This window comes from Corythoichthys intestinalis, chromosome 10, assembly GCF_030265065.1.
Source record: "Corythoichthys intestinalis isolate RoL2023-P3 chromosome 10, ASM3026506v1, whole genome shotgun sequence".
Classification (NCBI taxonomy): domain Eukaryota; kingdom Metazoa; phylum Chordata; class Actinopteri; order Syngnathiformes; family Syngnathidae; genus Corythoichthys; species Corythoichthys intestinalis.
In genome coordinates, this window is record NC_080404.1 from 38,592,425 (window position 1) to 38,608,200 (window position 15,776).

The window sequence follows — 15,776 nt, forward strand, 5'->3', positions numbered from 1 at the left end:
AGACGTGGCTGGGTCTTTCAGCATGACAATTATCCCAAACACACAGCTAGGGCAACAAAGGAATGGCTTCGTAAGAAGCATTTTAAGGTCCTGGAGTGGCCTAGCCAGTCTCCAGATCTCAACCCCATAGAAAATCTGTGGAGGGAGTTGAAAGTCCGTGTTGCCCAACGACAGGCCCAAAACATCACTGCTCTAGAGGAGATCTGCATGGAGGAATGGGCCAAAATACCAGCAACAGTGTGTGAAAAGCTTGTGAAGAGTTACAGAAAACGTTTGGCCTCCGTTTTTGCCAACAAAGGGTACATAACAAAGTATTGAGAGTCCTCAGAGTCCCAAATCCTCAATTTCTTGTCTCCAACTTGTTCAAAATGCTGCTGCTCGATTTTTAACAGATACACCTAGACGTGAACATATTACCCCCGTGCTATCATCGCTCCACTGGTTTCCAGTCCATTTTAGAATTGACTTTAAACTTTTACTGTTTGTTTTTAATTCTATTAATGGCCAGGCTCCTTCTTACTTATCGGAAATTTTAACCATCCGTAATTCTGGCAGGACTCTTCGCTCTACCGGCCAACTTCTTTTGCACGTTCCGAGGTCCAAACTCAAACAGTGGGGAGACGGATCTTTTGCGGTTGCTGCACTGGTCTTATTTCTTAAGGGTTTTGAATGATTTTGGATTTTATCTGTTTTATTGTTTTATTTGCTGTCTGACTTTTATTGTGATACTTTTTTTTTTCTTCTTCTTCTTAATGTCATTGTATAACACTTTCCTGCCTTTTATTTACTATGAGCCATGTTTGTTTTTGTTGTAAAGCACTTTGGGGACCTTCCAGGTTTTGTAAAGGGCTATATAAATAAATTTGATTGATTGATTGATTGATTGAGATGAACTTTTGGTATTGACCAAATAATTATTTTCCACCGTGATTTGCAAATAAATTCTTTAAAAATCAAATAATGCAATTTTCTGTTTTTTTTTTTTCCCCACATTCTGTCTCTCATGGTTGAGGTTTAGCCATGTTGACAATTACAGGCCTCTCTAATATTTTCAAGTGGAAGAACTTGCACAATTAGTGGTTGACTAAATACTTATTTGCCCCACTGTAAATGTCATCATCATCAACGCGGGCACCTGTCATACCCATTGTTTTGGAGAAGCAACGGATACGTTTCTTGCAATCTAGAATTTATTGGGGCCATAGCAGTTGAGATCAGTCGATTAAGCACTAAACAAATGCAAGGAATTCAACAACAACCACAAGAAACACAGCGACAGAAACCAGTACAGTAAATATAAGAGACTTATATTTCCTGGAAGATGTCTCCCACCACTCAGACAGCGCAGAGGTGGATACCCCCCGAGTGCTTCTTCATCTTCTGGTTCAGGGAACCAATGGCTCCGATGGAGTCGGCCAGGGAGTCATCAGGGACCCATTCAAATTTTATACTTAAAAATTGCAACATTATTCTTTAAAACAATGCAAATGGACTTTTGTGTATTTCAGTGGTGGGCAAAAGCGTCGGGTGTCCCTGGCGGCAGCGCTCCTTCAGAATCCCGAACTGCTTATTCTTGATGAACCCACAGTGGGAGTGGACCCCGTGCTCCGGGCCAAGTATGTACAGACCACTTTATCTGCACTGTACATTGGAATTGCCACTTACACTCATCACTCTGCACTTCTTGTACGCAAGCCCTCTGAGATCCTGTAAGTGGATACCCGTAGTAGAAATGGAGCCGCCACTGTCCTCCCATTAGTTCCTTGTTGGAGAAACAGGAAACCTGACTGGCAAAGATCCCTACTTAGCTTGTTACTTGCAATATTCATCAGTGATTATTCATCAGTCGAGTACAACCATGTTGGGGTCCTTTTACAAATTGCGACCAATTAATTGAGTCTTGGTGCAAACCTGATTGAAAAATCCAGTTTGAAAAGTTTCAATGAAAAATTATGCAAAATTAAGGTGCCTATGACTGGATTAAAAAAAATTCTTAAATAGCATTATTAAGTGAATTAGAATCATATTTTGAAACGATTTGACTATGTACATCAATTTGACAAAGCGCAGGTGACGAGAAATGAGTCTTTTAAGCTGCTGTTTAGCCCTTGCCTGTCCTTATAGCGCTCTAGCGTCCCCAGCTGGAGGATGACGTCGGCAGAGTCACGATTTCGTCTGATTTAGAATTCAGCCCATTGAGGGGGAATTATTCAGAACGAGGAAAATGCGACGAAGAGAGAAGCAAAATGTCATTGTTTCTATCTTTCCAATATTTTGACAGGATATTCTTTTTGCCTAAGTATTTTTCTCTAATTGCTAAATAAATGGCACGGTCATGACAAATAACAGTCTTGTGCTGAATGGAATATGAAATTAAAAAAACAATTTATTCAGTACAGCATGGCAAAATTACTCCATAAGGGTCAAAACTGTCGACTTCTTGCCCCTCCACAATATTTTATGCCACCGGGGTTAGTCTGGCTTTTGTCATTTCCCTGCCCGGGCTTCGGAGAGCGCAAACAAACCAGGAGGCGTGACAGCTAGCTGACATGTTTCAAAAAGTCTTATTCTCAAAGTCTTTCAAAGTCTTATTCTCGCCTTTCGAAGCGAAAAATTACACTAAATGTTAGGTCTAAACTCAATTTTGTAATTAGTTAAAGACCCAGAAAGGGACGGGAGAAGGATCAGACCAGGAACGGAGATATGTTTTCACCGGCGGCCGCCAGGGAGAGGATTGACAGAGCGGTACTCTTTACTCGCAAGTCAGTAATTCTCTCTCAGCCCCCTACCTAGGGTCGCTGCTTTTATTGACAAAGTGGGAGAGTTTCAACATACATGTGTGAGTTTCACATCTTGAGAAATAGCTGTTATCTTGAGAGATGGGTGCGGGCAGTTATTTGTCTTGTCTCATTGTGTTGAAACTTTATGGTAAGCAATAGAAACCTAAAACAGGAAATCTGCCCCACTGGGTCATGCTGACATCTGTCCTTCAGTTGGATGTGACCTTACACAACACATTCTTTCTTTTTGTAAGGCCTTAAGACTGTTAAGTAAGACAGTAGTTATAGCTATTAGTTTTAAACACACATTATTAACCTTAGCGTGCAAAAGCATTAAAGCACATCTTACATTAAACTAACCTGAATCATGTCGCACAGTGGTGGGGTGGTCGATTGTCTTCGCCGATCGGCAACCCCCCCACCCCTCACCCCCCGGCAGCGAGCAAATGACACCTTCTCGTTCCTCTGCTGCGGGCAGGAGAGCTCATTTGCCAGGGAAGCAGCTGGAGAATGACCACCGAACAAACCGGCCGACATCAGAGGAGCGCATAGCTGCCCGAGCCCTACCCGAGGATAGTGGTCTATTGCTGGTGTTCTGCCAAATTTTTCACCCTATAATATTTTGCTCCCAAAGCTGTTGTGGCTGTGAATAAGCCCTCTTTCACATTCAGTTGATCTCTCAATGTTATCCACAAGTGCTAAATAAACAAGTAACATCGTAAGCATACATGTTCAACACAAATATGGCTTAAATTAATGCTTAACTACACGGCGAAGACGTAAAAAGTGAGAGACCGGCGGGCAGTTGTTGTGTACAGCTAACATGGCAGGATGTGTCTGAGGAGAACATTATACATGTCTGTCCATGATCAAACGTAAGTAAATATTCCTTTATTTAAAGAAAGTTTGTAGTGTTTACTTTGTAATCGCTCTATTCGCGGCTATTTTTAACACAAAGATGCAATTTCTGTTAGGGTGGAAAATTTGACAGAACACCGGGCACACCAAGAGGGCAAAAAGCCGAGTATAGCGCTCTCCCGGCGAGCAAAGGAAGAGGACCGAGAGGAGTGTGCGACAAGCCGCCGCTCGCCAGCGGGGGGTCATTCTAGGTGGACAAGGAGCATTGTCAGCCACAAAATGCAAGCCATCTCCATATTAAAACGTGTGCCATGATCCCAGTATTTGACATAAGACAAAACACGATGTTTACTCACATGTAAGTCCAATGGTCCCACAGCTGTCGAACTTGTTTTGACCAATCTTGGGGTGAACGGGAACGTTTTGAAACCCAAAAAGGCTCACGCGCCTCTCTGGCGTGATGCGAAAAATAAACAAATTAATCCGCAAAATCAGCTGAATTCGCAGTCCATCTGCATGCTATAAAGCAATGCTGTATTGTGAGATGCTGATCCGGGCGACGTCACGTTCGCATCCCTCCTCAAAACAGGAAGTTATTCATTTTCATGGTGCGAAATTAAAAAAATTCAATAAATAAAATGATCGCTTCCACACACACTCAAGCGGTCCCATTTCATTCAGCAGCATAAAATACTGCCTGAAATATGAAATAAACATGCTTTTTTAATTCATAGGCACTAAAATGTAAAAACACATGAAAAAAGGCAGAGAAAAATAATTTTGAATGAAAATTTGGCAGGACAATTACACAGGTAGTCCCCCTGTTCCGACGTACCCGACTTAGGTGATTTGGATTTTTCGACGCCAGAGTCTCGTACACCATTTTGTCTCCATTATTTAGTTTTTATTTTTTTCTTAGTCGCACATCTACAAAATCTGATCACAACTGACAGCAACATTCAAATTTAAAATAGAAAACCACTACATTTGCTTGCTGTTAATGTGCTACCTCTTTTCCAGGATTTGGCAGCATCTGGTGGACATTGTTAAAACAGGCAAAGTATCCGTCATCATCACCACGCACTACATCGAAGAGGCCCGGCAAGCCAACGTGGTGAGAAAACCCGGGGGAAAAAAACCCAGATCATGTTTCAGTGCCATTGACTCCCATTGACATCTAAAGGCCTGCCAGCCCCTCCCAGTCAAAATGTATTGTTCACACACATAAACAGTCGGCTAGCATCACAAAGAACGAGGCACGAGTTCTCCAGTCAAACCAGTCGGGTGACTGAGATTCATTTTTGGCTTGACATAAGTCACTTATATGTGCCAAGAAAGTGCTTGCGAAGAAGAAGGACATGCAGGCAACACAACAAACAACACAATACAATAGTAATCATTAGGGTTGTTCCGATCATGTTTTTTTTTTGCTGCCGATCCGATCCCGATCGTTTTAGTTTGAATATCTGCCGATCCCGATATTTCCCGATCCGATTGCTTTTTTTTTTTTGCTCCCGATTCAATTCCAATCATTCCCGATATTTTTTCCTCATCATATACATTTTGGCAATGCATTAAGAAAAAAATGAATAAAACTCAGACGAATATATACATTCAAAATACAGTACATAAGTACTGTATTTGTTTATTATGACAATAAATCCTCAAGCTGACATTTACATTATTAACATTTTTTCTGTGAGAGGGATCCACGGATAGAAAGACTTGTAATTCTTAAAGGATGAATGTGACTTTGTATATTGTGACTAAATATTGCCATCTAGTGTATTTGTTGAGCTTTCAGTAAATGATACTGTAGCCATCTGTTCTGCCCAAATGCATGATGGGAAGTGCACCCATGACTGTGCGTAGTGGTACCAATTTGTATATCTTCTCTGCGTTGGGAAATAATATAAGGTGTTAAGAAAACAATCAATTACCACCTTTCTTCCCCACATTGCTTCCCACGATGCTTCTAATCGTTGGGAGAGAGATTGTAAGGCTTTTGCCAATTAAAAAAAGGCTTCAAAGGCTGCCAAAATTCACTCTACTTATTTTACGCTGCCTTTTAGCTCTATTCATAGGTAAAACGGCGCCATTACAGGTTGAACGCGACAATGCGTGAGTGGGCCGTGCAGCGCATGCATTAATTGCGTTAAATATTTTAACGTGATAAATTCTATTAAAAAATTAATTACCGCCGTTAACGGGATAAATTTGATAACCCTAGCTTAAGCCTGAACTAAAGACTCTGGATGTGTGTAACATATTATGTCTGTAACGTTAAATACAATTAGAAAACGATTTATTTTTTAAAAAAAATACATATATATATATATATATATATATATTTATTTATTTATTTATTTTAAAGAAGGCATGTCCGATATTTTTTTGCAGATTCCGATACTTTGAAAATGATGTGATCGGCCGATCGGGACATCTCTAGTAATCATGGTCCCCGACTGATGCCTTGACTTTCTTTGCTTTATGCTAATATTTGATAACAATGAATTTGTTTAAATTTTAAGGAAACTAATGTATACTGAAATGTATATTGATTTCTTAGCATTTTTAAAAACAATGTCACATTAGTGTTGGATGTAAAAGAAATTCATATAATAAACACATTGACGGCAATAGGCATCCAATCCATTTGGACTCCTAGTGCAGTTTTTTTCAACCGGTGTGCCACGGCACACTAGTGTGCCGATATATATATATATATATATATATATATATATATATATATATATATATATATATATATATATATATATATATATATATAAATATATATATATATATATATATATATACACAGTGGGGCAAATAAGTATTTAGTCAACTACTAATTGTGCAAGTTCTCCCACTTGAAAATATTAGAGAGGCCTGTAATTGTCAACATGGTTAAACCTCATCCATGAGAGACAGAATGTTGAAAAAAAAAAAAAACAGAAAATCACATTGTTTGATTCTTAAATAATTTATTTGCAAATGGTGGAAAATAAGTATTTAGTCAATACCAAAATTTCATCTCAATACTTTCTTATGTACTCTTTGTTGGCAATAACGGAGGCCGTACGTTTTCTGTAACTCTTCACAAGCTTTTCACACACTGTGACCTTGAAATGCTTCTTACGAAGCCACTCCTTTGTTGCCCTGGCTGTGTGTTTGGGATCATTGTCATGCTGAAAAACCCAGCCACGTCTCATCTTCAATGCCCTTTGCTGATGGAAGGAGATTTTCACTCAAAATCTCTCGATACATGGCCCCATTCATTCTTTCCTTTACACAAATCAGTCGTCCTGGTCACTTTGCAGAAAAACAGCCCCAAAGCATGATGTCTCCACCCCCATACTTCACAGTGGGTATGGTGCAATTCAGTATTTTTTTCCTCCAAATAAGAGAACCTGTGTTTCTACCAAAAAGTTCTATTTTAGTTTCATCTGACCATAACACATTCTCCCAGTCCTCTTCTGGATTTTCAAAATGCTCTCTAGCGAACCGCAGACGGGCCTGGACGTGTGCTTTCTTCAGCAGGGGGACACGTCTAGCAGTGCAGGATTTGAGTCCCTGGCGGCACATTGTGTTACTGATAGTAGCCTTTGTTACTGTGGTCCCAGTTCTCTGTAGGTCATTCATTAGGTCCCCCCGTGTGGTTCTGGGATTTTTGATCCCCGTTTGTTTTTTATCATTTTGACGCTACGTGGTGAGGAGGGAGTTGAAAGTCTGTGTTGCCCAACGACAGGCACAAAACATCACTGCTCTAGAGGACATCTGCATGGAGGAATGGGCCAAAATACCAGCAACAGTGTGTGAAAAACTTGTGAAGAGTTACAGAAAACGTTTGGCCTCAGTTATTGCCAACAAAGGGTACATAACAAAGTATTGAGATGAACTTTTGGGATAGACCAAATACTTTTTTTCCACGATGATTTGCAAATAAATTCTTTAAAAATCAAACAATGTGATTTTCTCTTTTTTTTCCACATTCTGTCTCTCATGGTTGAGGTTTACCCATGTTGACAATTACAGGCCTCTCTAATATTTTCAAGTGGGAGAACTTGCACAATTAGTGGTTGACTAAATACTTATTTGCCCCACTGTGTATACATACATACAGTGCCTTGCAAAAGTATTCGGCCCCCTTGAATCTTGCAACCTTTCGCCACATTTCAGGCTTCAAACATAAAGATATGAAATTTAATTTTTTGTCAAGAATCAACAACAAGTGGGACACAATCGTGAAGTGGAACAACATTTATTGGATAATTTAAACTTTTTTAACAAATAAAAAACTGAAAAGTGGGGCGTGCAATATTATTTGGACCCTTTACTTTCAGTGCAGCAAACTCACTCCAGAAGTTCAGTGAGGATCTCTGAATGATCCAATGTTGTCCTAAATGACCGATGATGATAAATAGAATCCACCTGTGTGTAATCAAGTCTCCGTATAAATGCACCTGCTCTGTGATAGTCTCAGGGTTCTCTTTAAAGTGCAGAGAGCATTATGAAAACCAAGGAACACACCAGGCAGGTCCGAGATACTGTTGTGGAGAAGTTTGAAGCCGGATTTGGATACAAAAAGATTTCCCAAGCTTTAAACATCTCAAGGAGCACTGTGCAAGCCATCATATTGAAATGGAAGCAGCATCAGACCACTGCAAATCTACCAAGACCCGGCCGTCCTTCCAAACTTTCTTCTCAAACAAGGAGAAAACTGATCAGAGATGCAGCCAAGAGGCCCATGATCACTCTGGATGAACTGCAGAGATCTACAGCTGAGGTGGGAGAGTCTGTCCATAGGACAACAATCAGTCGTACACTGCACAAATCTGGCCTTTATGGAAGAGTGGCAAGAAGAAAGCCATTTCTCAAAGATATCCATAAAAAGTCTCGTTTAAAGTTTGCCACAAGCCACCTGGGAGACACACCAAACATGAGGAAGAAGGTGCTCTGGTCAGATGCAACCAAAATTGAACTTTTTGGCCACAATGCAAAACGATATGTTTGGCGTAAAAGCAACACAGCTCATCACCCTGAACACACCATCCCCACTGTCAGACATGGTGGTGGCAGCATCATGGTTTGGGCCTGCTTTTCTTCAGCAGGGACAGGGAGGATGGTTAAAATTGACAGGAAGATGGATGCAGCCAAATACAGGAACATTCTGGAAGAAAACCTGTTGGTATCTGCACAAGACCTGAGACTGGGACGGAGATTTATCTTCCAACAGGACAATGATCCAAAACATAAAGCCAAATCTACAATGGAATGGTTCAAAAATAAACGTATCCAGGTGTTAGAATGGCCAAGTCAAAGTCCAGACCTGAATCCAATCGAGAATCTGTGGAAAGAGCTGAAGACTGCTGGTCACAAACACTCTCCATCCAACCTCACTGAGCTCGAGCTGTTTTGCAAGGAAGAATGGGCAAGAATGTCAGTCTCTCGATGTGCAAAACTGATAGAAACATACCCCAAGCGACTTGCAGCTGTAATTGGAGCAAAAGGTGGCGCTACAAAGTATTAACGCAAGGGGGCCGAATAATATTGCACGCCCCACTTTTCAGTTTTTTATTTGTTAAAAAAGTTTAAATTATCCAATAAATTTTGTTCCACTTCACGATTGTGTCCCACTTGTTGTTGATTCTTGACAAAAAATTAAAATTTTATATCTTTATGTTTGAAGCCTGAAATGTGGCGAAAGGTTCAAGGGGGCCGAATACTTTTGCAAGGCACTGTATATATATATATATATATAAATATATATATATATATATATATGTATATGTATATGTATATGTATATGTATATGTATACATACATATACACACATATGTATGGCGGAAAACACTCAACACTCAGGTGACTTGAAGTTCCGCTTTGAGACCCCCAATTTGGCCAAATTTCAAAACTGTCCGATATGCATGTGTGATACATCATTGGAAAGCTTAAAATATCAATTTTCTGGGGCAAGAAAAATTTTGAGCTGGAGGGCATTTAAAAAAAAAACAAAAAAACGTTTTTTAAACAGCAAAACCCTATCTGGAGGTGAGGGCACACGAGAGCAGAATTACAGAGGCCATGAGTTTAACGAGATATTATCGCGTACCCAAAACCTCCATGTCGCATGTATCACTGAGTGTCAAGACACAGCTTTGAATGGCTTTTTCAGTCTTATTTCAATGCAAAAAACACCCTCTTATATTCGGGCCAATACGGTACTATGAAAAGAAAATAACCAACCAGTAACCGTAACCAGTGTGTATTTCTGATTTTACTCATTTTAATGTCTTTAATTCATTTTTTATTCACGTCGTATTGATTTATAAATGTATTTATCATGACGTATAAAATTTTCCAGGTGGGCCTAATGCGTAACGGCTGCTTGTTAGCTGAAGGAACTCCAGAAGCAGTCATGAAGATGCAAAACTCCACCGTGAGTAGAACCTCAGCACCTACAACTATACGTTTCTTTTTGTTTTTTTGAACCTGCGTCCCTCTATCGTCATGGTTTTAGACTCTTGAGCACGCCTTCCTGCAACTGTGCGAAACTTCGGACCAGACGAGCGTTAAGCAAAGCTCTGCTTCGCAAGACGACGTGTTGGGGAACAGCCAATCGTTTGAGAGCGGGCGTGACGAGAGCCAGCCCATTCTCAACAATGTGACCAAAACCCCCTTAGAAGTCGTCACCCATACAGGTTGGGATACAGCAGCCATTTTGTCGATACTGTCAACTTATTAGAAAATAATTGTGATTATGTAGTGGACTGGAAAACACGGGTGAGACATGTGATCCCCAAGTGGAGAAACATCACTGCTCTCACCGTCAAAACTTTACTGCGAATGAAGCGGATGCCAGGGTATGTTCACCAGCGCATAAAGTCTTGACGTTTGTGTCGGTTTCTGACTGCGCCGTCCTTCGCAGCGCCATTTGTTTCCAGTTCCTGCTGCCCGTCATCCAGATGTCACTCATCTGCTTGTGCGTGGGTGGAGACCCGAAGGGGATCCAGGTTGCCGTGGTCAACAATGAAACCTCCCCCTTGGCTTTTAGCCAATCGCTGCTCTCCTTTTTGGACAACAGCAGTGTGGAGCAGGTAGGAAATGCACTACAGTTGTAGCGTTGATGTGAAATGCCATCTAATGAGCTGTTGTGTGGTCTGACAGGTGAACTTGCCTCACACGGAGGCTTTCCAAGGGATCTATGACGGAAAATACTGGGCCGTCATCGGCTTTGATCAGAACTTCAGCAACTGCATTATGAAAAGGTACGCTTAGCATCCGGTCTGATTGTCCAATGAATCCTTTTATGCACGAATTATGATTTTTTTTTATAGATGAATGAATGATAGTTCTTGCTCCTCTCGGTGAAAACAGACTGGACGTCTATTGCCGTCAATAGATGTTTTCCAACATAGGTGGACTTTTGGGGCAGAGGGGGCACAACATGTTGATGACCCCAAAACACAGTGTCAACAATAAAATTAACTTACAATAATATTTATAGTAAAAAGTTGAAAATGAGCGTTTTTTTTCTCCATTGAATATGGTGTCGTGCCAATGTAGTTACCCCAGTCAAAAATTGTATCCCCTGGGCAGAGCCACTGCGCTGCACTGATTTGCTTGATTTTTGTGTGTTGTAGTGATCTACGAGGTTTTAAAACACTGCCCATCCTTGAAAATAAAACTTTTTTTCCTGTCGTATAACTTAACATACCTACTGAACATAAAAAAAGGCAGTGTTTAACCCTTTAACTCCGAACGTGTCGGATTCGACACGTTTACGCATACCATCTTTGAAGCCTCGTAACGCTGTAGTTACGTCACCCACGTGCCCCTGGTTGCTCTCGTTTGAAAGTACGGAAGTTGATGTTCACACCAGTTTATATTTGAAGTCAATCGACCAAGTAAAAGGGGAGATAATGTCATTTGAGTTTTCTAGTTTTATTGCACTCATAAATATGCATTAAAACGCTGCATGGACCATGTGTCTATCTCCATATTTCCATCATTTCTTGTCCTTTTTTCAAAACCGAAAGCAGCACAAAAGACTACATATCCCAAGAGCCGTTGTGATGTCAAGAAGGACGAACCTAATGTGAACATTTTTTAATAAATTGACGAGCAAGGCGCCAACTAAGGGAAAGGAGACACGCGTAGCAAGCAACGGCCGGTTGGTTTGAGCGAGCGACTTTGAAACGTGCAGAATGAATCGAAAACTAAATTTAGTGCAAGCTCATGCATTATTTCATTAACTCAAGGAATAGGATGAGCTGTATTTGTCATTTTTTTCCTCGAATCAGTCGGCGTCTCGGCGAGTAGAAGTGACAGCAGCGCGTAAACGACGGATGAGTAGGCTGTGTGACGTTATATGTGACGCAGTTTAGTGACATGTTCAAAAACAAACTTTATTGAGTGCGCAAAAAAAAAAAAAAAACTTTATTGGGTCGCACGCCTAAAAAAATTGAAATGAACTGAACTACTTCTCAATATTTTTGAAAACACTTTTTTTTTCAATGTTATTATTTTTTCTTCACCATGAATCTTCAATTTTTATATACCGTAATTTCCCGAATATAACGCGCACTTTTTTCCCCCAAAATCAACTTGTAAAATCATGGTGCGCATTATAAACGGGTACATGGACGGAGACAGAAATATATATATATATTACATATATATATAAACCGATTTTTTTTTATTGACACGGCCACGTTGTGTTGAAGAAACGTATGCGGCGACCCGTTGCCGACCATTACGGAACGTGACGTCACCATTTTGTTTCGGTAATACTTCACTCTAATCGGCCGAATGATTTCGTCTGTGTTAAATTCTGCTTTTTTTACTCTTCATAAAGCACGGAATTTAGTTTCTTGAACTCATTTGAGTCAACGTTTATTGAAGCTCCGCAACTCTGACCATAACAAATGTAAGCACACAGACTTCCTGTGTCCGTCAACTATATCTGTCCCTCAGGAAACTCAATCCCAAATAACAATAGTTCCTATTACTGTCGTGGTCACAGCGATGAGCTCTCACGGATTTCCGACTTACGTCCTCACTTTCATTTTGCCATATCAATCCATGGAAGAAACATTTATTCATCATGATGAAACGAGCAAGTTATACAGCAGCCTTTAAAAGAAAAGTCACATCTGTTTTGTTTTCTCCTAGATTCTGGTAAGCTGGAGAAGTTGTCAAATCGTATTATTACCGTAAATATTGTCAGTTTATGGTAATGTTTTGAACTACCAATATGCTATGCTTGTGCTGTGTTTCACCAGTCAGTAAAATGACATTTCTGTATCTGTACACGAGCTCTGTTTTCTTGTATTCTTCTATTTATTGGTGCTAAAATTAGGGTGCGCGTTATAAACGGGTACAATATTTTTCCCTAGATTTTACAAGTAAATTTGGGGTGCGCATTATACACGGGTGCGCCTTATATTCGGGAAATTACGGTAGATGTGTGTTCGAGAAGCTTGATTGCATGTACATATATACCTTTGATAAGGTGACTGGTACAATACCTAACTTCCCAAAGAGATATCCTCCAAACCCTTTTTGTGTTGAATAATATACATAATTTTTTTTTCTCACTATTTTTCACTGTATATAACATGTTTTGACCATAGTATGTGTTAAGGCCAAAAACGCCTATGACCATAGCTGCTGTTTGTGTTGAATAATCAAACATGAAACTATTCAATATTTTTTTTTTCTATTGAATGTTTATCCTAGCAAGTTAAATAAATATTATCAAGTTTCAAAACAGTTGGTCGAGCATGTTTGGTTGTCAGTGGGACTTCAACATTACAAATTTTGAAAAAAGGGTTTTTTTGTCTTTTTGGGTCCAAAATGTGGATGAAAGTTGGTCAGTGAAGAAAACAACAGTTTGGACATGAAGTTCAAGGTATCCTGAAAAAAGGGTCCCAACTTGGCCATTGTAAACATTTTTTTCTTTGAAATATAAAGGCAACATCAAAGGCATACAAATTCAGCCAAAATAGGCTTAGGTGTTAATGGGTTAACTGTTTTACTCGTAGGATGACCTATAACTGTTGTTACTGTAATTCAAGTCCTATATGGAGTTTCTTCAGTTTAATAAACGTCAGTGTCCAAAATATATTACTGTGATTCTTTTCTGGCTTCAATGAATTGTTTAAGTCGACATAACTCATAACTAATTTGTGTGTGTGCCCTCCATGTGGCCAGAGGATACAATTTTTGACGGGGGTTACTACATTGCCAAGACACCGATGGTGGCTCTGTTGTACAATTAGCATCTTTAGTGGGGAAAATCTTATTTCATCTTGCATCTTTGGTCCTCGAGTGGTTTCGGCTAAGCAAAGCAAATGACCGTCTCAGGTGCTAGTTACATGATCTGTTCGAAAAATAATTTTGATGTATCATAAATTTTTTTTTTTTTTTTCATTTCATTCATTTTTGTTGTTTGTGGTATGGCTTTACAACTTTTATCAACAATATTTTACTGGAAAACTCTTAATTTTAAAATCATATATAGGAAAGTCAATTACATGCAATGACACTTTTCAGTCATCGGGGGGCCTGGGCCCCCCAGCTCCCCCTTAATCTCCGCATATGTTTTCCAATATCGAATTCTCTTTTACAAACTACCACAACACATAATCTGTGACTTGGGCTGGCAGTGAATGAGTTAAGATAATGTTAACTTTTGACTGGATGTCCAATAGATAGATAGATAGATTTTTTAAAACGTACTCAAGGTCCAAGCCACAACTATACAATACAAGGAAAGGATTTAACAAAACTAGGCCTGCAGCTATTGATTATTTTAGCAGTAGATTAATCGATGAATTAGTTAGTTCGAATGATCGAGTAATCGGATAAGGAACATTAAAAAAATTAAAATCCTGACCTGAGCCTCGAACAGTATTTAAAAAATTAAAAAAAATTTAAAAAGAGGATATATGTCCAACAAAAGAAAAATTGACTGACTTACATAGCAAAAGTCCGCTAGTTTAATTGCTATAAAATGGCTAAATATACCTTTAAACTAAATTACGGATGCATTAAAAAAACATCAGCTCAAACTAAAACGTATGTTGGTCTTAACAGGGAGCACCTGGATTCAGCCGTGTGAAATGAGGCAGACTAGAAGGCAGTGTATCCACCCAAATCAATATAACTAAATGCAAACACTTTCAAAACAAACCATTACAACGCCACTTTAATTAAACGAATACTCTAGGCAGCAAAATTTAATTCGAATATTTTTTTTAATCGAATACTCGTTAATCGATTAACCGTTGCAGCACTAAACAAAACTAAAAACCAAAATAACAATAAAAGGAGGTAAACTACAGTGATACAAAACTAGGTCATCTAGTGACCCATTTTAAAAGGCACCTATACCAGTGTGCCCAGAACAGTGACAAGCAGGCCCAAGACAATCACATTTTTAGAACACTTCAAACGACCAATGAAATTAAACATCAGCACCCTTAGGAGGGCCTGGAGAGTATTCACCTGAGCAGCTACAAACATTTCAGAGGCACTGCACCACCTGGGCCTTTTCAACAAGATTCTCAGAGAGTCATTGTATGCCACTTGCAGACTGTAATTTGACCACAGATGCAGAGGGGTGTAGAGGGGAGTACAGTAGGCCTTGAACAGGGCAAGCTTGACCTCATCAGAGCACTGACCACATTTTCGGGAGAGAACTTTGGCATTGTAGTGACCACTGTCCCTTATTGGGTTAAAAGTACAGAATCGTTTCGAAAAAGGAAATTGATGCATTCATTAACATTAAGGGAGACACCCCCGATTTTAATTCAATACAGATTTAGTAACATTATTCCTGTCTACAATATAATCAATAAAACATTGTAATAGTCAAGTAAAGTTTTATTTCTTTTGACCAAAAAAGAGAGTGGGCTACACAGACAAACAGTTGAAAATAAAAAAATGAATATAATGAATAAATACTAATTTTAAAGGGCTATTTTTTTAATGTAATACCAAATAAATACAATGAATAACAGTAAATGATTCTACCACTTCGTAAATAAAAGTCCCATTAAATGAGTAATATTAATAACTTTTTTAAATAATTTTTTCATTTCACAATTCAGTGGTACCTTTACTTTCAAA

At 39.3% G+C, this 15,776-nt stretch overlaps 1 protein-coding gene across 2 annotated transcripts in view; it reads left to right on the top strand.

Moving 5' to 3' along the window:
• abch1 (ATP-binding cassette, sub-family H, member 1) overlaps nt 1-15,776 on the top strand; it is a 78,427-nt gene that overhangs the window by 37,574 nt on the left and 25,077 nt on the right. For both annotated transcript variants that reach the window (XM_057848612.1, XM_057848614.1), the window contains exons 5-11: nt 1,509-1,616; nt 4,659-4,752; nt 10,006-10,080; nt 10,162-10,342; nt 10,408-10,504; nt 10,570-10,738; nt 10,809-10,909. In XM_057848612.1, the coding sequence (XP_057704595.1) occupies nt 1,509-1,616; nt 4,659-4,752; nt 10,006-10,080; nt 10,162-10,342; nt 10,408-10,504; nt 10,570-10,738; nt 10,809-10,909 (825 nt within the window). The remainder of the gene's footprint in view (nt 1-1,508; nt 1,617-4,658; nt 4,753-10,005; nt 10,081-10,161; nt 10,343-10,407; nt 10,505-10,569; nt 10,739-10,808; nt 10,910-15,776) is intronic.